This window comes from Thalassophryne amazonica, chromosome 22, assembly GCF_902500255.1.
Source record: "Thalassophryne amazonica chromosome 22, fThaAma1.1, whole genome shotgun sequence".
Classification (NCBI taxonomy): Eukaryota; Metazoa; Chordata; class Actinopteri; order Batrachoidiformes; family Batrachoididae; genus Thalassophryne; species Thalassophryne amazonica.
The window spans coordinates 6,809,303-6,835,036 of record NC_047124.1 but is presented as its reverse complement, the minus strand read 5'-3'; the positions used below and the strand labels follow the sequence as shown (position 1 = coordinate 6,835,036).

The 25,734-nt window shown below is 41.2% G+C and overlaps 1 protein-coding gene across 3 annotated transcripts in view; it reads left to right on the top strand.

Moving 5' to 3' along the window:
• The window catches only part of syt1a (synaptotagmin Ia), a 155,077-nt gene that overhangs the window by 97,755 nt on the left and 31,588 nt on the right, over nucleotides 1-25,734 (top strand). For 2 of the 3 annotated variants that reach the window (XM_034163880.1, XM_034163879.1), the window contains 4 exons: nucleotides 1,700-1,872; nucleotides 10,322-10,447; nucleotides 22,425-22,592; nucleotides 24,463-24,630. In XM_034163880.1, coding sequence (XP_034019771.1) covers nucleotides 1,700-1,872; nucleotides 10,322-10,447; nucleotides 22,425-22,592; nucleotides 24,463-24,630 — 635 coding nt within the window. The remainder of the gene's footprint in view (nucleotides 1-1,699; nucleotides 1,873-10,321; nucleotides 10,448-22,424; nucleotides 22,593-24,462; nucleotides 24,631-25,734) is intronic. The other variant, XM_034163881.1, reaches the window with a different exon arrangement.

Here is a 25,734-nt window from a genome sequence, read left to right as displayed (position 1 = left end):
AATAAACCTAAAGCATATATTGATCAGCAAAATATTTGGGATTGATTGGTATGAAGGCATCAGCCCTTTGATGCCTTTCATTCGTTCACATATTCATTCACGTGGGAATGTTTGCGCAGTGAGACGTCTCTTCAGTTGATCAGGCAGGAAAATGTCTAACAGATCTATTGCTGGCTTGCAATCTATGAAACATTGCTACTAATCACAGGATCCTGGTGACCACCAGGACCCACTGTTGCTTCTTCACAGAAGATATTCAGCGTTCTGTGTGTCCAGGGTTTAGTTTTAGGTTTCTCTGGGCAGCGTTTCTGGGTTTGAGCGGCTCATTGTAAATGAGGCCCATCCAGTGTCACCTCCATTATCACACCACTCCGAGACGAGCCCAATTCTGTAGATCCAAAAAGTTATTTCAGAGCATCACTCACTGTTTTTCCTTGGAGGAAAGTGCTTATTGATTTTGTCAACAGAGCATTGATTTTTCTTCTCTTTCTCCCCTTGGACCTCAGCAGAGACACCACAGCTGAATGCTAGCGAGCAAAAACCCCACAGTGATGGACGATAAACGTTCCTGTTTTGACGGGTCTTTCTTGGGGGTTTCTTTTTTGGGGTTTGTTGTTGTTGTTTTCCAGATAAAGTCGTCAAATGAGTTAGGTTTTTTCGGCTTATCTGTTGGTTTGATTTATAAAAACTTTTGGATTCATTCAGTAGAGACCTCTGGGGATGTCACCCCTGCCCCCCCCCCCCCCCCCCCACACACACACACACACACACACGCGCAAAAGAAAAAATCTTATTGTTTCGACCTATACCTCTTAGCAGTATTACTCTAAAATTGATAAACACAATTTCACTAAACTTTGTGAAAAGGTTGATCTGTGCCTGAATTATAAACCCTCATGTTTTGGGGTGGGTCCGGCTCGAGGGCAGAACAGGCAGCTCAGTGGGATAAGGAGTTGGGCTACCAATAATTAAAACCAGGGTTGGTTCCCAGACACACTGTCTGTGTTGTTGGACAAGACACTTCCCTTCATTGTCTGTCTATCCAGCTGTGTGGTCAAAATACAATTAAAGTTTTTATTTTTCCAAATTATCTTCTTTGAAGGCATTTTGAAGCAACTGGTGTCAGAATTAGTGATTTTTGTTGTGTTGTTGGTTGATCGCGGTGACTGCAACACTGCAGCTGCTCGGCAGTGGTGGATATGGGGGGGTGAAGGGCTTGCAACCCCAAATTTCCAGTTTAAAAATAAAAATTGTGTATTACAATGACAATAGAGTCATTATTTAGCTTCCCAGATTGCCTTAGAATGCAAGAAAAAGGCTATAGATTTTTTTTTAATTTCCAGGAGAGAATGACCCCCCCACCCCCTTCAACTATATAAATCTAGATCCGCCCCTGCTGAGTCCCAGTAAATTCTGTGCAGCCGTTGATTGCAGTGAAAAGTATCAGCAGTCTGAGAACATCTGTTACTTCCACTAAATTGTCTGAAGTGGTTCTGTCAGGTCATGGCGTTTGCCCCATCTGGTGTGCCAACTGTGCAGAAACAATTTTCCAGCTTTTATCTCACCTTTCACTTCTAGGGCCATTACTTTATGGAACGCCAGACTTGAGCGCTTCCTGAAATGTTGTTTTCTCCTCTTGGAGGTGCGGCCGTGTGTCATTTCTCGCAGACCTCTATAAGTCTTATTTGTTCCTCCGCAGTGCCGTCATGGGCCATCGTGTCGATTGCCTTCGTGGCTATCATCCTGGTGTTGGCGTGCTGCTTCTGCGTGTGCAAAAAATGGATTTTCAAGAAGAAGAACAAAAAGAAGAGCAAAGACAAGGGCAAAAATGCCATCAACATGAAGGACGTCAAAGACGGAGCCAAAACCGAGGTAGAGACTCGAAACTATTGCTGTTTAACTTTCAGAAAATTCACCGGCCCTACGTGCTGATTTGATACACCTAAAACATTTTTCTTATTTTCACCAGAACATTACGCTAGAGGTAGAATAGCATCCCTCTGTAGGATCTGTCTTAAATGTCTTCTGTAATGTTCAGTGCTTGTATCTTCTGTTTTATCTTCTGTGCTGCACACAAACATTAATTTCACTCACAGCTTCTTTTTAGGAACATTACAAAGTTCAACCTCAAACATACAGTTGCTACAAAAATGAACAAACATGTTCATCTCAGTGCTGCTCGTATACAGGAGGTGATTGACAAGTTTGCAGTTTATTTTTGAAAATCAAATGCATTTTCTTTACCAACATGTATGCAGTTTATTTCAGCAGTCCCGGCCACTTTATTAGGTACACCTTGCCAGTACTGGGTTGGACCCCCTTTTGCCTTCAGAATTGCCTTACTTTTTCATGGCGTAGATTCAACAAGGTGTTGAAAACATTCCTCAGAGATGTTGGTCCATATTGACATGATGGCATCACACAGTCGCCCATTCAACCAGTCTGCCCGTTGTCCTCTAACCTCTATCATCAACAAGGCATTTGCATCCACACAACTGCTGCTCACTGGGTATCTTCTCTTTTTTTGGATCATTCTATGTAATCCCTAGAGATGGTTGTGCGTGAAAATCCCAGTAGATCAACAGTTTCTGAAATACTCAGCCCAGCCCAACTGGCACCAATGACCATGTCACAATCAAAGTCACTTAAATCCCCTTTCTTCCCTATTCTGATGCTCAGTTTGAGCTTCAGTAAGCTGTCTTCACTTCATATAGATGCCTAAATGCATTGAGTTGCAACCATGTGATTGACTGATTGGCTATTTGAGGTAACAAGCAATTGAACAGGTGTGCCTAATAAAGTGGCCAGAGAGTGTATATCTCTCTTCGTTGCAGTAGTCAGAGTGTTAGACCTCCAGAAGCTGGTGCACAGCCTTAGTGGTGTCACCATGAATGCACATTTGGTGGACTTAGATCACCACCTCGTAAATATAGTGCATGCTCACCTCAACTGAATCGGGTGTACTTGTGTTCCCCGAGTCAATAATGTCCAGTTCTATTTTGCGTTGACACGCTTTAACCCTCCGTTACGTTCAGGTCAAGACACATTTTAAGTTAGAATATTTCACATATACAACCCCTGGCAAAAATTATGGAATCACCTGCCTCGGAGGATGTTCATTCAGTTGTTTAATTTTGCAGAAAAAAAGCAGATCACAGACATGACACAAAATTAAAGTCATTTCAAATGGCAACTTTCTGGCTTTAAGAAACACTATAAGAAATCAGAAAAAAAAAATTGTGGCATTCAGTAACGGTTACTTTTTTAGACCAAGAAGAGGGAAAAAAAATATGGAATCACTCAATTCTGAGGAAAAAAATTATGGAATCACCCTGTAAATTTTCATCCCCAAAACTAACACCTGCACCAAATCAGATCTGCTTGTTAGTCTGCATCTAAAAAGGAGTGAACACACCTTGGAGAGCTGTTGCACCAAGTGGACTGACATGAATCATGGCTCCAACACGAGAGATGTCAATTGAAACAAAGGAGAGGATTATCAAACTCTTAAAAGAGAGTAAATCATCACGCAATGTTGCAAAAGATGTTGGTTGTTCAGTCAGCTGTGTCTAAACTCTGGACCAAATACAAACAACATGGGAAGGTTGTTAAAGGCAAACATACTGGTAGACCAAGGAAGACATCAAAGCATCAAGACAGAAAACTTAAAGCAATATGTCTCAAAAATCGAAATGCACAACAAAACAAATGAGGAACGAATGGGAGGAAACTGGAGTCAACGTCTGTGACCGAACTGTAAGAAACCGCCTAAAGGAAATGGGATTTACATACAGAAAAGCTAAACGAAAGCCATCATTAACACCTAAACAGAAAAAAACAAGGTTACAATGGGCTAAGGAAAAGCAATCGTGGACTGTGAATGACTAGATGAAAGTCATATTCAGTGATGAATCTCGAATCTGCATTGGGCAAGGTGATGATGCTGGAACTTTTGTTTGGTGCCGTTCCAATGAGATTTATAAAGATGACTGCCTGAAGAGAACATGTAAATTTCCACAGTCATTGATGATATGGGGCTGCATGTCAGGTAAAGGCACTGGGGAGATGGCTGTCATTACATCATCAATAAATGCACAAGTTTACGTTGATATTTTGGACACTTTTCTTATCCCATCAATTGAAAGGATGTTTGGGGATGATGAAATCATTTTTCAAGATGATAATGCATCTTGCCATAGAGCAAAAACTGTGAAAACATTCCTTGCAAAAAGACACATAGGGTCAATGTCATGGCCTGCAAATAGTCCGGATCTTAATCCAATTGAAAATCTTTGGTGGAAGTTGAAGAAAATGGTCCATGACAAGGCTCCGACCTGCAAAGCTGATCTGGCAACAGCAGTCAGAGAAAGTTGGAGCCAGATTGATGAAGAGTACTGTTTGTCACTCATTAAGTCCATGCCTCAGAGACTGCAGCCTGTTATAAAAGCCAGAGGTGGTGCAACTAAATACTAGTGATGTGTTGGAGCGTTCTTTTGTCTTTCATGATTCCATAATTTTTTCCTCAGAATTGAGTGATTCCATATTTTTTTCCCTCTGCTTGGTCTAAAAAAGTAACCGTTACTGACTGCCACAATTTTTTTTTCCTGATTTCTTTTTGTGTTTCTTAAAGCCAGAAAGTTGCCATTTGAAATGACTTTAGTTTTGTGTCATGTCTGTGATCTGCTTTTTTTCTACAAAATTAAACAACTGAATGAACATCCTCAGAGGCCGGTGATTCCATAATTTTTTCCAGGGGTTGTATTATCCAGTGGACAGTCAGTGTGCCAGATAGGTGGATCAGTATCACCAAGGGTGGCGAAATGTTTGATATGGCATTTTAGTCACATGTCTACAGGGACTTGAAAAAAGTATGATAGCCATCTCAGGGATGTAGAGGTCAAATCTTCAAAATGCTCCAATCATATTGAAACATCTGCAACGCGCCTTGAGGCCTTGAGTGAGATGTGGTCCCGCCCTCTTGGCTGAATTCCTTTGTTTCACACGCTGCTCGAGACAGCGCGCGTTGCTTTATCAAAATTTTTTCTGGACCTGTGAGGAATATCCGAGTGGACACTATTCGAGAAATTAAGCTGGTTTTCGGTGAAAAGTTTAACGGCTGATGAGAGATTATGGGGTGTTTCTGTCGGTGTAAGGACTTCCCACGGAGCAGGACGTCGCACAGCGCTTCCAGGCGCCGTCGTCGGCCTGTTTCGACCTGAAACCATCCTAATTTAAGGCTTAATTCACCCAGGACATCGTGAGAGACCAGAGAAGATTCAGAAGAGGCCGGCATGAGGACTTTATGCGGACATTCCACTGTTTAAGGACATTTTTTAATGAAAGACGTGCGCGCAATTTCGCTGAGTTGTTTCCGTGACGACTCGGCAAATCTGTGTGTGCCGTGACAGGACAAACACCTCCGTGTTGAAAACCATTTGTAAAATTCAGGCGGCTTTTGATGGCTTTCAACAAGTGAGTAACTGAGAAATTGTTTAACAGCTTGGGCATGTTCCAACTTGCCCGTTAAAGTTTCCAACGGAGGTGTTTTTCCTGTCGCGACCCCCCGCGGTCGGGTCCGGCCGGACATGCGACTCTGCCCGCACGTTCTTTCATTACAAAATGTCCGTTAACAATTGAATGTCCGAATAAACTCCTCATGCCGACTTCTTCTGAAAGTTCTCTGTTCTCTGACGACTTCCTGGGTCAACAGAACCTGAAATGTGGAAGTTTTCAACTTGAAACGGCGAGACGCTCCCGCCTCGAAGGGCAGATCGCCGTCAGGCACCGTGGGCCGTCCTTAAAGCGACATTACCAGACCAAAATCTCTCATCAGCCGTTAAAATTTTCAACGAAAACCAGCTGAATTTATCGAATGGTGTCCACTCAGTTGTGCCTTAGTTTTGAAAAAATTTTGATCAAACAAAGCAGCAGTCTCTGAGCCATTCCTAAACAATAAAAAAATTGACGAGAGGGTGGGCGACTCCTCACTCAAAGACTGCCCACAGGCAAATGACGTAACCGACAGGCGTGAAAAAACTCTCGCATGCCCACGAGGGTTCAAGCATGTCTGATGTAATCACACGTGATTCAAGTCCATATGGTTTTTGAAAAAAATAACAAGGTCGGATACTTTTCTAATAGACCTCGTATATACTTAGTAAATTATGTGTGGTAAGTTGACACGCCCACTCTAAGGGGACTGGTCTAGAAAGGGGGGTCGTTGTGTATTTAGTCTGCAACCTGCCAATCACCCCTTGTTTGGTTTGTATAAGTGCTATTTTATGTTTTTGTTTGCTACAGAGGTCCATATATCACTAACTTTACTTGCACATACTGTAAACATTATTCAGCCTAATTCCAGGACTTCTATCAATCATTTATAAGACTCCAAATTGAAGAGAGTGCTTCAGTCTCTCTTGTTCTCCCTCTTTTTGTTCCTGTCGGTTTTTTATTTTCTGTCATAATGAGGACCTGCTCACTTGAAGCGTGTGAGTAGCATTCGCCCTGTAATGATGCGGTATCCACCCAGAGAAATGACATCACCAAACGATAATCGAAGGGCAGGGAATTAATTAAAGGCTGCTTTTGAACACTTCGGCAGAGGAGGACGCGGTGAAATGCTGAGGCTTCAGATAGAGCGAGCACATTATTAGCTCTGGTGCAACATTGCCTCACTGCCATCCTCGATGGAATTCTGGAGCCCGCGTTAATTTGCAGGAACACCTCTCCAATCAGGTGAAATAGAATTATACGACAAACAGCTGACGACATGTTTCGTACATCGTTCGTTTTAAGTTGGACTTTTTTTTTTCATATTAAAGATTCGTATCGATTTTGTTCTACGACAGATTTGGCAAGATTTTCTCCACCACTGAGGTGAAGACGTCCAGAAAATGAGACAAGAGCAACTGGACTTTTGGTTTTAGGCATATTTCACAACTCATCCAATTGATGTGTTGACTGCAGTCTAGCAGGTTTGGAACCATCAAACCATTTGGGGAAGATCTTATGAAGTCATGAGGATAGTGAACAGAGGTATTTGGGAATGGCAATACCTTTGGAGCAGAACGAAGATCACGTCTTTAGGGTCCTGGTGCTTCCTGTCTTACTGCATAGTGGTAACACATGGATGCTAACCAGTGACCTACAGCAAGGACTGGTTGTTTTTGGAACAAGAGCACTTTGGAACATTCTTGGCTGTGTGTCAAATGACTGGTTACTCCACAGCATTTCGGCCATGTGGTGCATTTCTCTGTACTTGATCCAGTTTTGCAGGTCCCTCAGGATTGAGGACTTGAGCACCTGAAAATGTCCAGGGGAACATCCAGGTATCACCTGGACTGCTGCAGATACTGTAAATGATAATTTTGGAATTCCAGGACCAGTTGTTGGCTTGGGAAGTTGCCATTGAGGACATTGGTGATTCCGTAGTGCATCAGCAGTGCACAGCAACAGTACACACACCCAGGCCTGACCGAACCTCTTCATGGCCACAAATTCTCATGACACATTTCGTATGATGTCATACAAAAAATGTGATAGTTCTTGCATGTTCCTACAAGGTTCCACATACATGGGCAGCAAACATTGCGTGTCTAGCATTCAGAAATGCACATTAGGGTTGGAATAATGCCGACAATAAGTATTAGATGAATTTCTGTCTTTTTTTTTTTTTTTCCAGTCAGTAAATCTGCCATCTTGTTTTTGGTGACTAATATGACATCAACTTCCACCATCATGTATTTTACAGAAAAACTGTAAAATGTTTCAGAAGTCACAAATTTTGAGCAGCCTTCATACAAATTGGTACAATTGACCTTTAGCCCGAGCCACAGAATTCTACCTTCATGGCGTTTCAGTTATTCAAAACGATCATCTGTAACATCCAATCAAATTCAGCGGTGAAGCCACCAAACCAGCTGTGAGGTCATATCTCAGTAATGCTGTGACATAAACAAACCAAATATGGTGCATCAGTTTGGTACACAATGCGAGGGAAGCATCACAGATTTGGTGTAATGTGACCTTTAGGAGGCGCTATAATAATGTACACAAAAATGGGGGACTTTTTTTTCCTCCTATTTGTTGATGTGTTATCTTTAAAAACTCAATTCTTATCTGGTCCTGCGGTGAGAAGCTTCAAGGCTGATACAAAGCAAAATGTCTTGTCAACCAAAACCCTGTGGTGGCGAAGCTGCCAAACAGGAAGTGAGGTAATATCTCAGCAATGCTTTGATGTATCAAAACCAAACATGATGCTTGTCCTCGAGGACCAACTGAGAGAAGGCACAAATAATTTGGTGTCATTTGACCTGTAGGTGGCAGTGTAATCGTCAAAAAAATGTGTTTTCACTAATAACTGTTGAGATGGTGGTTGTTCAAACAGAATTCTTCTGTGTTCTGCATTACTTTTTGTACACATTAAAACAAAGTTTTCGTGGACATAATCTACCCAAACTGGAGGCATAGAAGAAAAAAAACAAGAAGTCCAGTTGCTTTTGACTCCACTTTTAGATAACTAACAAGATGGCTGCACATGCCTAAGATCGCTAATAAAAAGCTTGTTTGTTTTTTAATCATGTTCCAAAAAATAAGCGGTCATTTCTCCTGGTGTGCCCAGACTCTGGTGTGTTAACTCCAGTGTGTGGTTGTTTTAATTTGTGTTTCTTCCTTCTATGTCCTCCTTATCTGTGTTGTGTCTGATGACTGTTCGGGATGGTCACTGGCGGTAGGTTCCTAATTGCTGTTGGATCTTCTTAAGCCTGCTGCTCTGACATTTTTATAGCCTCTTGACAACAATATAACAAAGCATATGTAATTACACATGCCGTACATGTATATATGTGTGTACCGTGTGATATGCACATATATATGTATGAAATAAACACTGGGTGCGCATTGACAAGGTTGAACCACACTAATTTGGGGCCAAGCTTAATGTCTTCCGACTTCTGAAGCCTTAATTTACATTTCAAATGAGTGGGGGCGAGCAGGTGTGGAATGATTGAGAAGCCGTACAGGTGGAAATTCTTTTGAAACTGGTTGCTCAAAGGAAGCATTCTTCAAAGTAAACTGCTCACCATCGCGCTCCTGGATTAAAGAGCCTTCAAAAATGGAATAATCACCATCATAGAACACAAAATTAATCATTTGTTGGCGTCTATTTCCTCAATCATTTTACTAGCTCGACTTTCCTTCTTGTAATGATTAATGTTAAGTTGGACAGAAACGAAAAACCCACTAAAATTGGATCTGCTTACAAAAGGCCAAAACCAAATGGATCAGTGTTGTTCAGCTTTTTGCTTTCACGACTTGACCAACCAATAGGATCAGGCCCTGATGTACATGACCAGCCCCTTTTACCAACACCGACCCACCCATCGCTGGCATGACGCTTCTAGCTACCATGTGCGTAGGAGATGACACAAGCTGCAGGGTTATGATGACGGTGGACTAGCTAGAGGTGGGAATGGAGGTCACGAGACTGGCAGTTTGTCTGACAGCGAATGCACTGCATGCCTAACAAAATTGGACATCTCGGAAGGCAACGTTTGATGCCGAATGAATGACGTTGGGAACTAGTCCTTGCCTCTAGAATCGCATGCCTTCTTAAAACAAGCACCTCCAGTCCCCCCCTTTACCCTTTTCCCAAAACGCCACCACCACCTTCTACCAACTCGCTCACCTCCATGCCAGATTAGCGAAGGGCCACTTCACATCTACTTGACATGTGCCCAGAGACTTGATTTGCCTGAAATAACACCAAGGGAGTTGTCCTACTGTGTTCTTTCTGAAAGCATCTAGTTTCACTCGATATATCTGTTGTCCCATCCTCCCCCCTGATTTCTTTCTTCCTCTAATGCAGTGGCGTCGAACTGATTCCAGGAAAGACCAAGAGGGTGCAAGTTTTCTTAATAACCATCAGCTCCACCAGGTGGGTGGTTGCAAAGAAAACCTGCACCCTCTTGGCCCTTTCTGAGATCAGTTTGATGCCTCTGCTCCAATGCCTGCCCATTGCACTCATCTCTGGTGCCATCATTTGATCTTTTCTCCCTTTTAGAGAGAAACACCCACAGATTAGTAGAAAAGCATCATCAGGGGACCAGGCCCGGGGCTTTAGTGCATCACAGAGCATGTCCTGTTGTTAACTGCTATGGTGTTTTTAGTGCTTGCTTCCCTCATTCTCCCTATAAACCATAAAATCAGTGCCAGCTTTTACAGGAGTAGGTCTACTGGCAGGACCTGCGCAGGGAACAGCCGGCTGGGTGCTGGCACCAGCGACAAACAGGCAACACTGACTTTTGGTGGGTGTCTCCTTCAGGCCTTGAAGGATGAGGAGGATGCGGAGACAGGGCTGACGGAAACAGAGAAAGAGGCCGAGCCCAAGGAAGACCAGAAACTGGGCAAATTACAATACTCCCTGGATTACAATTTCACAGAGAACATGGTAAGGATATGTTTTCCATCTCTTTCTCACTGTGTGTTGATTGTTGTGAAAGGCCGTCCTTCGTAAGTATGGTTGCTACCTCCAACCTCTGATGTGACGACATTTTTAGCTTTCTGCCTATTGAAATTTGGATCACACATTGTTACATCTTCATCTCATGGTGAACCGACCTATTAACCATGATGCTAATCACGGTTAACAACAGTTCGGTATATGATTAGCATCACCTCTGTTTAGCATCATCTGCAGTTAGCATTTTCTTTAAGTTCCATCAACTGAACTCTGTCAGTGAAACTTGTCCAGTATTGAGGGTGGCACACCCCAAACAAAACAAACTGTCCATGACGTCAATCCTAGGTTTTCTCAAGAATGGGTTTGAAGCGTAAATGAGGTGGTTCCAAATCATCACCATCGGGGGTCAACCCATAAATTGTTAAAGAGGTGGAGCGTGAGCTAAAGCTAACAACCTAACCTTGGTTCGAGTATTTGATTAATGCATATGTTTGTGGACTGGACGGTGGTTTTCATAATGGGTGGCTTGAGTGTCTGGATTAAAACAGCATTTATCCTCAATGTAGCTAATGCTACCAAGCTATCAACACTTTCTATTTAGTGCTAATTGTGCTAATTATACTAACCAGCTTCTTAGAAGATCCTACAGTACAATTACCCACACAGACAGACATATTATCTCAGATATTTGTATTAACATATTTGGACACAACAAATGCGGTTGAATTCACAACTGCTATTGGCTGGTAACTGGGCGCTGGACTTACCAGCTTGCTAGCTGTCTCCCAAAGTGAGTATGTCCTGAATTATTCAGTACTTTATGCCTGAAAGTAGCAAAAATGGTTATGTATAAATTCACCCCCTGTGCAGCTATCATGAAGGAGCTAGCAGCAAATGCCAGATACCTTGTTTGTTTGTTTGTTTGTTTGCTTGTTTGTTTTTGTTCATACCAGGCTATAAGCATGTTTATTTCTACTGGAAAGTTGGAGATTTAAAATCTGATGTCTATGGAGAATGATTTGCTTTTGGAGCCAGCCTCAAGTGGCCATTCAAGGAACTGCAAGATTTGGCACTTCCACATTGGCTTCATCTTCCGGCAGTGGAGGTTGCTTCTTGTATTTTATCAATATGTAGTTCTGAGGCAAAAATTGGCTTTGCAACCAGTCTTTTTGTTTGATTTTACACCCCTGTTGAGTGTTGATTGCAACATTGTTCTTCATCCAAAATCCACAGGAAAAAAAAACCCATCATAAAGATGCAGAAAGAAAGGCACAACAAAGAGCTTGAGTCAAAACTTTTTTTCCACCTTTGATTCTTTTATGTGCAGCTACTTTTTTGGGAGTACAGCAAGAGGATGAGCTGAAATGCCAGCAGGGTTACAGAAGAGGAAGTTTAAATCTGCTTTGAACAACTCAGATTAAAAGGTTTACAGGACTTAATCCAGGTTTTGCATAAATGTCATTTTATACTATTTGCTCACTGAAGCTTAATTGCATTGTTACGTAGCAGTTGGGTTGGTGCAGTAACCACCGAGCGAAGGTAACGATGCACAGTTGGGATTTGTCAGCTCGGTGAACGTATTTGTTTCTTTCTACTTGATTGAGAACAGCCCCTGCAGATGTCCATCTGTTTCTTTCTGTTTTCCCTCCCGGTGACTGATTTTTAAAACCCAGAATGACGCAGCTCATCGGTTTCCTGGATCCAGATGTCATGTGACAAATAATAGATGTGGTGCAGTGAACGCATCACTGTCCCTCACTGAGCTCTCTAACGCCCCACTTTAAACAGATGGGACAACCTGAGACGACAGAGCTGATCCACTGTCGTTATGCACAAATGTGCTCATGCATTGATCTTCAGTTTGAGCCAGCTCAGTGGTTAAATATTAAAGGATAAGTTCACTCTTGTTTTTTTAACCATATTTAAAACACTGTTAGCAATGAAGCATCTGAAAAAAGTCACTTTTTCTCACAAACTGTTGAAAAGTAAATACGTGGCTGTAAACGGGGCATCTGAGCTCTAAAGGAAATCAAACCACATTTTTCCTTCCTTCCTTCCTTCCTTCTTCCATTTTTTTGTTGCTATTTTAAAATGCTGTGGATTTTTGTTGCTGACTGGCAGATGCACTTTTCACTCATTGTTCACTCTCTGTTCACTCACTGTTCACTCACACGTCCTAACTAATTTTTCTCATATACAACACAACTGTCAAAGTAAAGGTGCCATGACACAAGCATGTTTTTGATTCACACAACAGCACGACCTGTGTTGTGATGATCCCACCCGCTGTGTTCACAGCTGGATGCCGTTCTTTGTTCCAACGGCTGCCACGCACTCTGCGCTGGACGCTGCGTATATAAAATAATTATTATGTGGCAAATTAAGCATTTTTTTCTGCAAATTAGCCATTGTAAGCAGTTCTTAACGCAGCGGAGGTTGCAGCCGGAGCCATTTGCGCATGCACCTAACTACCCGCAGAAAGCATTTTGAGACATCTAAAAAGGTAATTATTTGTCATGTGTTCTTTCCTTCTTGTGTGCAGCTGTTGAAGTATGTTTAGAACAAATTTAACTTCTTGTTATAATCCTCCAGACAAGCTGCGCTCTGATGCAATCTGCTGACGTCACCACTCGCTCTGTTTACTTCTTCTTTACTCCACTTGATGAGCTGCACGTCGTGTTGGACATTAGGTCACACCACATAGCAATTTTGAACATTTGAAAATTCTCTGTGCACAATAGCGCACACCGGCGCCTCTCTCACATCCTGTCTGCACCCGTTAAAAACGAGTTTACTATCCAGCACAACACAGGTCGTGCTAGTGCATGAATCAAAGGCATGCTCGTGTCAGTGCACCTTTAGTCAAGGTCTTGGAATTTTGATTGTTTACAGTGTTTTAATAATGAAAACATGTCCTTTAACATTCTCAGTATGACTTAATGACTGATGTAATAATGCACATGTAAAATCAATAGTCTTGCAAATGAAATTCAAAGGTACACCCACCCTTACTGTTGGACACGTACGGTCTTATTGCTTTTATGGAGGAGAATGACCAAGTAATTTTGCAGAAAGGAATATAATGAGGACGATATTAAATTTCCGAGAGTTGATCTGTCATGTGATGAAACACAGTGACAGGTTTCCCTACGAGCTCCTTAATTACGCCGATAATGACCTCCACAGTGTAGCCTGGGCGGACTGAATGGATGGCAGTTTTCACCATTATTGACAGTGACCTCAAAGGAGCCAGACTCAGATCAGCACTTCAAACATTAGCTCACACCCATCAGATATAAAATCGCACGGAGGCCGCCATTAGGCCCGAGGCACATTCAACTTTGCGACCGACATTGTCCACTTTGATGCCCTTGCACAAGACACTACAAAACTACAAAAACACTCCAACTGCTCAAGAAAACTGGCCCAGGTAATTGGCTTGACACCGCTAACCTTTAGCCAGCCACAAAGTGAGAGGCGTTACTTCAGACATTCAGGTTTCCAGAAGTAAAACAAGTGTCATTTTCTCCTGTCAAGTGACTTTTACTTCAATCTTTCTCCAACTGCAGTCATTTGTGTTCTTTTAGGTTTTTGTTTTAGTGGTGTAAGTTATTAGCATGCTCACACTAGCTAACATTAGCCAAGCTTTGTCAAACATATCTTTGTTGACATTGAATCATAAGGTGTCTCTAACTGTTTATGGAATTAATGGAAGTAAATTGTCTGAAATGTCAGCGGCTAACATATTAGCTTATAGTTCAAATCTTTCAAATTTGGCTCATTCTATAAACCTTTTGACACCGTTTGCAGTCAGCTGTAACGGCAGCATAAACACCTACCTTCATATAATTATTATTTGGGCGATAACTGTGCTAACTAGCCTAGTGAAGTCTCTATCGTGGCTTGCCAAGTTGGGTGTCTAGGCTAGTTAGCATGTAGCTGGCTCAAAAATAAACTTGTTGAGCTTGATTGCTAGCAAACAAGTAATGAATCCTGTTAAATATGTGTTAATCAACTAATTTTGGGCTATTACCCATTTGCTAATGTTATAGAATAACCCAGTTTTTGTGATGTAAGATATTTGTCTATGACAGCTCAACCATGACAAAACATGTAGTAGCAAAAGCCCATAGAGTTGTATATAAATTTGGGGTGACATTCTCACAAAGTGATGTGTAAACAGTGCCGCCATCTTGTGAGCAAGTCACCACAGCTAGATGCCTACATAACACGCTGCATATATTTAAAAAAAAAACATAGTCTATGCACCGTTTCTCCAACAACTACAGAAGCCTATAATTCATTTCAGAGTTGTATGGGTGTCTTGGTGGCTTCCCTCACGAGCACTAGCCTAGTGAAGTCGCTATTGTGGCTTGCCAAGTTGGGTGTCTTGGCTAGTTAGCATGTAGCTGTCTCAAAAACAAACTTGTTGAGCTTGATTACTAGCAAACAAGTAATGAATCCTGCTAAATATGTGTTAATCAAGTAATTTTAGGCTATTATCCATTTGCTAATGTTACAGAATAACCCAGTCTTTGTGATGTAAAATGACAATTATGACAATTAGCTCAACCATGACAAAACATGTAGCAAAAGCCCATAGAGTTGTATACAAATTTGGGGTGACATTCCCACAAAGTGATGTGTAAACATTACCGCCATCTTGTGAGGGAGTCACTGCAGCATATATTAAAAAACATTTAAAAAAAAAACAACTACAGAAGCCTATAATTCCTTTCAGAGTTGTATGGGTGTCTTGGTGGCTTCCCTCATGAGCACAGTCACTCAGTTTTTGAGAACTGCTTCCTTACCACAGTGTAAGTCCAAAGACGGTTTAAATTCTTGATTCATGGAAATCGGTGGGAAAGTGGAAGACGTGGAAGGGTCCTCGTGGGTAAAAGTCTTGGCTTTGTTTCTGTCTGTTAACCACCACAAATGACACTCGCCCCCTGCTGTCAAACATACCGGGTTCGTACACTAATGAGATGAAGGATTTTATGAAGGATCCAAATCACTCGGGAGAATGGCGACACGGCTGCATCGGGCAAACACGCAGCAAATGAACCACGAAGAAGAGCTCTCTTGGCACAGCGGGGAGCGAATTACAACCTCATTTCTACTTTCAACATCATTACCGTGGTGACTGCAGGTCGGCAGCAGCCCTGCTGCACTGTGTCCGGCCGCAAGATGGAAATTAAACTTGCTGTTGCACGAGGATTACTTTATTTAATACCCTTTTTTGCTGTTCTTGTTGTTATTTGACATTTTCCTGAGACACAAACCTGCTGCAGCAAACAAACAGTAAAAGCGCATCGGGTCTTTTGAAGCGCTCAGCTGTCTGAGCAGGGATGTGATGCATCTGGGAGAAAAAAAAAACCTTTGAAGCTGCCAAGATCTGGATCACCGGCTATTGTGGTCAACCTGCTGCCCACTGGCCCAAAGCGTAACGTTCAAACAGGGGTTAATACCTCACTGCGATACGGCCAGACTGTGTAGTTAAACACAAAGATCCACACAGGTGTGCAAACGGGTCATGGTTTAAAGCTACAGTGTGTAGGATTCACTGCCATCTAGTGGTGACATTGCAGATCACATTGTCGTCACTGGCCAGGTTATTTGGCTTCCTTGGTGACAGGTATTCATGCTTCCTTGCCTTCTCTTGTTAACCTGCACTAGTAACCAGTAGACTGTGTTTAGGGGACTAACCGCTGATTTGAAATCTCCTCTGGAGTTTCACCAGCAACCTCTGCACGCCGGGCTTGGCTCTGTTTACAGTAATAGCGAGTACAGTCGGCGGTAAGAAGCCAAGAGCATTACAACATCTGTGTGTGCGGAGTTCCTGACACAAGTAGAGCATTAAACCCATCAAATCCACATAAATGGTCGATTGTAGTGACAGACGTACATTAACTAACTGTAGTGTGTCAGCGTGTCGCGCTGTTTCACTTAGACATTAGAAGCCAATTTCCTCCCGCTAGAAAAAAGTTACTAAAATATGAGATAGTAAGCTGTAATGAAGCTATGTTTACAAGTTAGTAAGTCATAGCGAGAAATATTTCTAAATATGTGAATACCATGAGATGCTCCAACCTATGGAGATATGAGTTCCTAAAATATGAGATAGTAAGACTTAATGAAGATATGTTTACAAGCTAGTAAGTCATAGCGAGAAATACTTCTATAATATGTCAATACCGTGAGATGCTCCAACCTACGGAGATACGAATTACTAAAATATGTGATAGTAAAACATTTTGAAGATATGTTTACAAGCTAGTAAGTCATAGCAAGAAATACTTGTAAAATATGTCAATCAAATCAAAATCAAATAAAATCAATTTTATTTATATAGCGCCAAATCACAACAAACAGTTGCCCCAAGGCGCTTTATATTGTAAGGCAAAAGCCATACAATAATTACAGAAAAACCCCAACGGTCAAAACAACCCCCTGTGAGCAAGCACTTGGCGACAGTGGGAAGGAAAAACTCCCTTTTAACAGGAAGAAACCTCCAGCAGAACCAGGCTCAGGGAGGGGCAGTCTTATGCTGGGACTGGTTGGGGCTGAGGGAGAGAACCAGGAAAAAGACATGCTGTGGAGGGGAGCAGAGATCAATCACTAATGATTAAATGCAGAGTGGTGCATACAGAGCAAAAGGAGAAAGAAACACTCAGTGCATCATGGGAACCCCCCAGCAGTCTAAGTCTATAGCAGCATAACTAAGGGATGGTTCAGGGTCACCTGATCCAGCCCTAACTATAAGCTTTAGCAAAAAGGAAAGTTTTAAGCCTAATCTTAAAAGTAGAGAGGGTGTCTGTCTCCCTGATCTGAATTGGGAGCTGGTTCCACAGGAGAGGAGCCTGAAAGCTGAAGGCTCTGCCTCCCATTCTACTCTTACAAACCCTAGGAACTACAAGTAAGCCTGCAGTCTGAGAGCGAAGCGCTCTATTGGGGTGATATGGTACTACGAGGTCCCTAAGATAAGATGGGACCTGATTATTCAAAACCTTATAAGTAAGAAGAAGAATTTTAAATTCTATTCTAGAATTAACAGGAAGCCAATGAAGAGAGACCAATATGGGTAAGATATGCTCTCTCCTTCTAGTCCCTGTCAGTACTCTAGCTGCAGCATTTTGAATTAACTGAAGGCTTTTCAGAGAACTTTTAGGACAACCTGATAATAATGAATTACAATAGTCCAGCCTAGAGGAAATAAATGCATGAATTGGTTTTTCAGCATCACTCTGAGACAAGACCTCTCTAATTTTAGAGATATTGCGCAAATGCAAAAAAGCAGTCCTACATATTTGTTTAATATGCGCATTGAATGACATATCCTGATCAAAAATGACTCCAAGATTTCTCACAGTATTACTAGAGGTCAGGGTAATGCCATCCAGAGTAAGGATCTGTTTAGACACCATGTTTCTAAGATTTGTGGGGCCAAGTACAATAACTTCAGTTTTATCTGAGTTTAAAAGCAGGAAATTAGAGGTCATCCATGTCTTTATGTCTGTAAGACAATCCTGCAGTTTAGCTAATTGGTGTGTGTCCTCTGGCTTCATGGATAGATAAAGCTGGGTATCATCTGCGTAACAATGAAAATTTAAGCAATGCTGTCTAATAATACTGCCTAAGGGAAGCATGTATAAAGTGAATAAAATTGGTCCTAGCACAGAACCTTGTGGAACTCCATAATTAGCCTTAGTCTGTGAAGAAGATTCCCCATTTACATGAACAAATTGTAATCTATTAAATAAATATGATTCAAACCACCACAGCCCAGTGCCTTTAATACCTATGCCATGAGAATCTCAACCAACAAAAATACGAGTTACTAAAATAGGAGCTAGTAAGATGTAATGAACCTATGTTTAAAAGCAAGTAAGTCATAGTGAGAAATACTTCTAAAATATGTCAATACCATGAGATGCTCCAAACTACGAAGATACGAGTTACTAAAACAAGTTCTTCCTGTTAAAAGGGAGTTTTTCCTTCCCACTGTCGCCACGTGCTTGCTCACGGGGTCGTTTTGACCGTTGGGGTTTTTCTGTAATTATTGTATGGCTTTTGCCTTACAATATAAAGCGCCTTGGGGCAACTGCTTGTTGTGATTTGGCGCTATATAAATAAAATTGATTTGATTTGATTTAAAACATGTGATAGTAAGACGTAATGAAAGTCATAGTGGTGTTTACGAGCTAGTGTTTACAAGCTAGTATGAGAAATATGAGTAACACGTAATGAATATATGTTTACAAGCTAGTAAGTCATAGTGAGAAATACTTAAAAATATGTCAATACCATGAGATGCTCCAACCTACGAAGGTACGAGTTACTAAAATATGAGTTAGTAAGATATACTGAAGATATGTTTAGAAGCTAGTAAGTGACAGCAAGAAATACTTATATAATATGTCAATACCATGAGATGCTCCAACCTACGAAGATACATACAAGTTACTAAAACATGCAATAGTAAGATGTAATGAAGGTGTGTACAAGCTAGTAAGTCATGGTGTTTACAAGCTAGTGTTTACAAGCTAGTATGAGAAATATGAGTAAGAAGTAATGAAGATATGTTTACAAGCTAGTAAGTCAAAGTGAGAAATACTTAAAAAATATATATCAATACCATGAGATGCTCCATACGAGTTACTAAAATATGAGTTAGTAAGACATACTGAAGATATGTTTAGAAGCTAGTAAGTCATAGCGAGAAATACTTGTCATTACCATGAGAATCTCAACCTACAAAGATACAAGTTACTAAAATATGAGCTAGTAAGACGTAATGAAGTTATGTTTACAAGCTAGTAAGTCATAGTGAGAAATACTTATAAAATATGTCAATACGACAAGACGCTCTAATCTACAAAGATACAAGTTACTAAAATATGAGATAGTAAGACATAATGAAGATGTCTTTACAAGCTGGTAAGTCATAATTATGAGCTATGAATTGCTAATTATGAGATGCATGAGTATATTTTTCAGGATGTTGCTGAGTTTTAACATAAGTCGAGTTATTCAAGGAGTCCTACATAGGAAAAAAAAGCTAGTGTAAAATGAACTCTGATAGATTTGATTTTAACACTCTTCAAGGTTTATATAGGTCCATTCTTTTCAGAGGGTTTTGTTCTTTTTTTTACATGCAGTGAACTAGTGTGGAAAATATAAATTCTATGGTTTGCTTGCAAATCTACAGTCAAGGAATCCTATAATGCAGAAAGGCCAGTGTTAAATAAACTCTGACATAGTTTAATACTTTTTCAAAGTTTATGTATTTCCACAGTTTGAATTAGTAAAATAATTGTCCGAACAATCAAATTTTCAACACTGCAAGAATTAAACTTTTTAACAGCAAACAGGGAAACTTTTAACACTATAAAGAGTCACTCTAACTCTGTAGATATTTGAAACTGGAATTTTTGGCCGGTATTGACTGAAGGAATATCACAGGCCAAAGGATGGGTTGGAATCTGAACCCACAGCCTTCTTCATGTGAGACAACAGCAAAAACCTGCAGAAACCAATGTACAGAGTTAAAATTACACCTATAGAGAGTTAAATAACAGATCATTGATGCTGTATGATCAACTCTGAGTAATAACTCTGTAGTATATGGAGTTTAAAGAGTATTACTACAAACACATTTATGAGAGTATTTCTGCCGTTTTACTCTTGGAGAGTTGAAGACATGTTTGCAGATAGCTACTTTATTTTTAAAGCTGTCATAGTTAAATGTGTCTTTATGCCTCAAGAGGATGAAATAATGAATAACCCTGTCTAGATTTAATGGTTATTCTGGAAACGACACCTTTCGGTCAGTCTAGTTGTGGGTTTTTTTTTTTTTTCATATTAGTGAATTGTGTTTTATGTTGGTCACAAACTGCAGGTTGATGGTTCCCACTCTTTTATTTGTCATCAGTTGCACCGACAATAAACTGATGCCGCGTGTAACAGCTGTTGAAGTGAGTACCTTGGTCAGCTTCCAGATTGTTGCTTGATGGCCGGCTGATAGGAAACTGACTGACTCCAGGCCTCCTGAGAGGCCTTTGAGTCGGCGCTCTGCTGGCAGGTCAATCAGCCTCTCGGCCCCCCGCTGTGGTTATCAATTATCAGCTTTATATGAACGCCCACAGACCTCTAATGCCAAACCTGACACATGGTGACCTTTGCTCAGTTATACCACCGGGTCCTGCATACAGACGAATCTCAAATATCAGAAATAGCTGCAAACAGCAATTTCTGATGCGATGATCTTCACATTGTTTTGTCGTGATCGCAGAAGGAAAAAAACGATGTATAAGACAAACAGAATACAATTCAATTCAATTGATTTCATTTATATAATGCCAAATCACAACAAAGCTGCATCAAGGCACTTCACACAAGTACGGTCTATCCTTAAATTGGAATCAAAAACCAAAGTTGGTATTTGCTTGGTTAATGTTTAAACAACAGATTAGTTATTAATTGTAAAATGCAAAGAGTAGATGGATATATATAGATGCTTCTATCCACTATATTTTAACACCATAACTCAAAATTTAATTATTGCATTTCTGCAAAATTCAGGGATTTTCATCTTAAAAGCATTCAGAGTGGTCACACTAATGAAGCGATAATGGCATATCGGCTCAGCCAATTATTGGCTGAGTATCAGTCATGCCAATTATCAGCACTGGACGATTATCGGTCTATCCCTACAGAGCACCCAGAAGGATTATCAGTCTATCCCTACAGAGCACCCAGAGGGATTATCAGTCTATCCCTACAGAGCACCCAGAGGGATTATCGGTCTATCCCTACAGAGCACCCAGAGGGATTATCGGTCTATCCCTACAGAGCACCCAGAGGGATTATCGGTCTATCCCTACAGAGCACCCAGAGGGATTATCGGTCTATCCCTACAGAGCACCCAGAGGGATTATCGGTCTATCCCTACAGAGCACCCAGAGGGATTATCGGTCTATCCCTACAGAGCACCCAGAGGGATTATCGGTCTATCCCAACAGAGCACCCAGAGGGATTATCGGTCTATCCCTACAGAGCACCCAGAGGGATTATCAGTCTATCCCTACAGAGCACCCAGAAGGATTATCGTCTGATAATCTGCATCGGCCAATAATTGGCATGGCCGATACTCAGCCAATAATCTATATCAATCTATTCCTAGTTTGCACCGTACTCTCTCTGTACGAGCATGTGTATATATACACTAAACAATAACGAAAATGTGCAACAAAATGTGCAAATGTACAATTACTCTAAATGAGAATTGAGCATGTTCAGCCACATACAGATGCCTCCAGAAAGGGGGAAAAAGTGCTGCACCCAGTGTGCTTCATTAGTGCGACCACTCTGAACGCTTTTAAGATGAAAATCCCTGAATTTTGCAGAAATGCAATAATTAAATTTTGAGTTATGGTGTTAAAATATAGTGGATAGAAGCATCTATATATATCCATCTACTCTTTGCATTTTAAACCAATAATCAGCCGAGTCGATTATTGGTTTATCCCTAGTTCAAACCGGAGTCAAATTTCATGTATTCTTTGAAGATACTTGGCAAATAGAGTATTCTGATTCTGATTGTTAAAAAAAAAAAAAAACAAATGCTGGTGCATAGAAACAAAAAAACCTATGGAGAGGGAGGGGCCTAAGCCAAAGAATTGTGTCTTATGGCACAACATCGTTCCTGCATCATATCATATCGTCCATGCAGATCTCGTGCATCAAATCTTTTTCTAAGGTGCGGATGCAGAGCCCTGGGAAAAGGAAACAAAATGATATTCAAAGGTACCAGCAGAGGGAAAGTGAGCCACTGTTATGAAGTCATGACTCCTGGTGGCATCATATTCCTAAAAATGCTGCCAGTGTTCTTGCCATTTGGTTCACATAAAGTCACTGAGGTGCTGGTTGTACTGATGGTGTCAACATTTTCTCTCTTTCGCTGTAGCTCATAGTTGGGATCATCCAGGCAGCAGAGCTCCCTGCTATGGACATGGGCGGCACATCTGACCCATACGTTAAGGTCTACCTGCTGCCAGACAAGAAGAAGAAGTTTGAGACTAAAGTTCACAGGAAGACGCTCAATCCAGTTTTTAATGAACAGTTCACCTTCAAGGTACGGCCCCCACCCTGAAACATTTGGACGCTTCACACACCTTTTTGTAGCTGGAGATCTTCTGGCTCTGCTGACAGTCTGATTTGCATGCAGCCGTGAGTGTCGTGAAGGTGTGGAGACGGCAAGCAGCTGGTGCATTAACAAGCTCACTCGCACACACTGAGCCGGGATGTGACCGGGATTAACGCCGCCCCGGGAAAGTTTTTGTCACTCACCCAGAAGCCGAGAGCTCAGGTGTTTGCTGTAAGATCAGAATGATTACGTGATATCCATCGCAATGCCCACTTTGTGTTGTGTTTTTTTAATTCCATATCTGTGATGTCTCTCTGGGAGGGCGGGGGGGCAGGTAATTATGAACAGCGGTCACAGCGTTGAGAACAGGTGATGATTTTGTGAGATAACTTGAAGGACAAACCAGCAGGTCTTGTCACTCCCTCCTGCAACTTTTCATGTGTTCTAACAAGTTATTTCCATTTAAAATCAAATTTGTCTCCAAATTGAAGGCCATCAAGTATCATCCTGCACTTCTGCCCCCCGCACCCCCCTCACCTGTCCTTTTACTTCGTCCACACGACAGACATGATCAGATCATCTGTCAGGGTCTGGTTTGGAAGGGCAGCGATTCATTTCAAATCACACCGTCTGCCTCTGCTGAACACGCAGCTTTAAACCCGAAGATCTGCAAACATCTCCTGTGGTTCAAAGGGCTGCAAACCCCCCCGCCTCCCTCAAACTGCTAACCACAGGTGTGATAACATATAGAAAAGGTCTTCTCAAAAAAAAAAAGGCTGATTGATGATTTACAGTGATTAAAATAAAACTTATGCATTAAAAATGATGACTATAGAGTCAGTATTTAAATTCCCAGATCCTTAAAAGATTATAGATTTTTAAAATTTCCTCCCAATCTTGAAAATTTGAGTGATCACGTTTTCAAAAGTGTAATGTCTAAGGAGTTTTTCCGAAATTTGGTGCTGCTTCGGCTTTTTGAAAGATTATTTGTGCTGCTTGCTACACTAACCTGACCACAGCAGTAAACTGGACCGATCACCTGCTTTCAGTGTGCAGAAGAGATGTCGTGATGCAGATTGAGTTGGCAAGGATGCAAATCAGCATGTGGGAAAGATGTTTGTAATTACCCATAATTCTTGTCTCAGCACTGGCCAGCATGGGTGGTGGCCAGCTGGGCGGGATTAAATGGATGGCCTTTAAATGCCACCTGGAAGATACTCAGCTACTCTAGAGCAAAAGGGCAGCCATATTGGGAAGGTACAAATGCACATGTGGGTTTGGTGGAAGGCATGTGGGAGACTCCAGCATAAATTTCATGCCTTCATTTCTTTTTAAAGTCTTTCTCTGTTCAGCTACCACAATGTTGTGATTGGTGAACCAACACACAAACCTTACTCTGTTCACAATCTCTCCAATCACAGCCACCGAAGACTGTTATGGTTGCCTTGGTGGCTTCCCTCACTTGTCCGCTTCATGCACTCAGTGCTTGAGGGGGGCCTGCTGTAGGCAAATGTCCAGAACATACTGAGCCATATTCTTTCCATTTCTTTATTCTTAAATTAATGTTACATTTCAACTTTTCCATGAAATAACAGAGTGACACACTGACAGAAGCCAATTGTCCAGTTACTTTTGGTCCCTTAAACATGGAGGACCACATCTAAAAATGCACACCTGATTTGGCTGCAAACTCTCCTCTGCATTACGAGCTATTCTCTCTCTCTCTCTTTGCATTTGACTGTAATCTAATGTGACAGAACGCTAAAATGACAACCACACGACTAGTGTCCCAATATTTATGGCCCTGACTGTATAACTTTGAACAAATGAGGATAATAATCATATTATATTCCCTCAGGTGCCCTATGTAGAGCTCGGCGGAAAGACGCTCGTGATGACGGTGTACGATTTTGACCGCTTCTCCAAACACGACGCCATTGGTGACATCAAGGTGCCCATGAACAAGGTGGACTTCAGCCACATAACAGAGGAGTGGCGAGATCTGCAGAGCGCTGAGAAGGAAGAAGTAAGCTCGCAGACCATCTCAAACGCTCCAGAGACTTTTGGAAGACATTTTCCAGAGTATAAGTCGTGTTTTTTACTAGTTTGGGAGGTCCTGTGACTTATATACCGAAAAATCACACATTGACAGGTGGGAGAAACTAATGCTAACAGGCTGTTTGACAGTGTTCGATAAGCCATAAAAATGTAGTACTCTTTTAAATTTGGATGAAGCTGAACAAAGTGAAACTGAGTATTTCTTCTCCCATTTTTGCTTTAAATATTTTCCTGCATATGCTCATGCTGAAGCAGTACAAACACCTTTAACAAGAGCTAAACTGGAACTGATCGAGCAGTATTAAGTCTGCAGTCACAAACCTGTGGCCAAATGTGCCAAAGTGCGATACAGATAAACGTTCAAATAAATGTGCAATGTTGGCTATCGCACATTTACGTTTTTATCATTTAATTTAATTTATTTTATTTTATTTTATTTTATCACATTTATCACACATTTATTTGTCCATCTTGCTTATTTTTAGAATTGAACTGTCCTTATGATCCACACCACAAGCTGAAAGTTTCCTACATAAATCCACTGTTCACATCTCCATGTTGCTGTTAGTATTTAAAAGTTATCATGTTAAGTAACAGCTCAGGCTGTTGTGTGCACATGTGCTATATTAATTTCCTGTGTTGTTAAACATGCCCCCACTGTGTTAAAAAGTCCACATGGACTTCCAAGTACAGTAGTGTTCAGAATAATAGTAGTGCTATGTGACTAAAAAGATAAATCCAGGTTTTGTGTATATTTCTTATTGCTACATGGGAAACAAGGTACCAGTAGATTCAGTAGATTCTCACAAATCCAACAAGACCAAGCATTCATGATATGCACACTCTTAAGGCTATGAAATTGGGCTATTGGTAAAAAAAAAGTAGAAAAGGGGGTGTTCACAATAATAATAGCATCTGCTGTTGACGCTACAAACTCTAACAGTACTGTAGCATTCGGTCAGTGAGTTTGTCAATTTTGTGGAACAAACAGGTGTGAATCAGGTGTCCCCTATTTAAGGATGAAGCCAGCACCTGTTGAACATGCTTTTCTCTTTGAAAGCCTGAGGAAAAT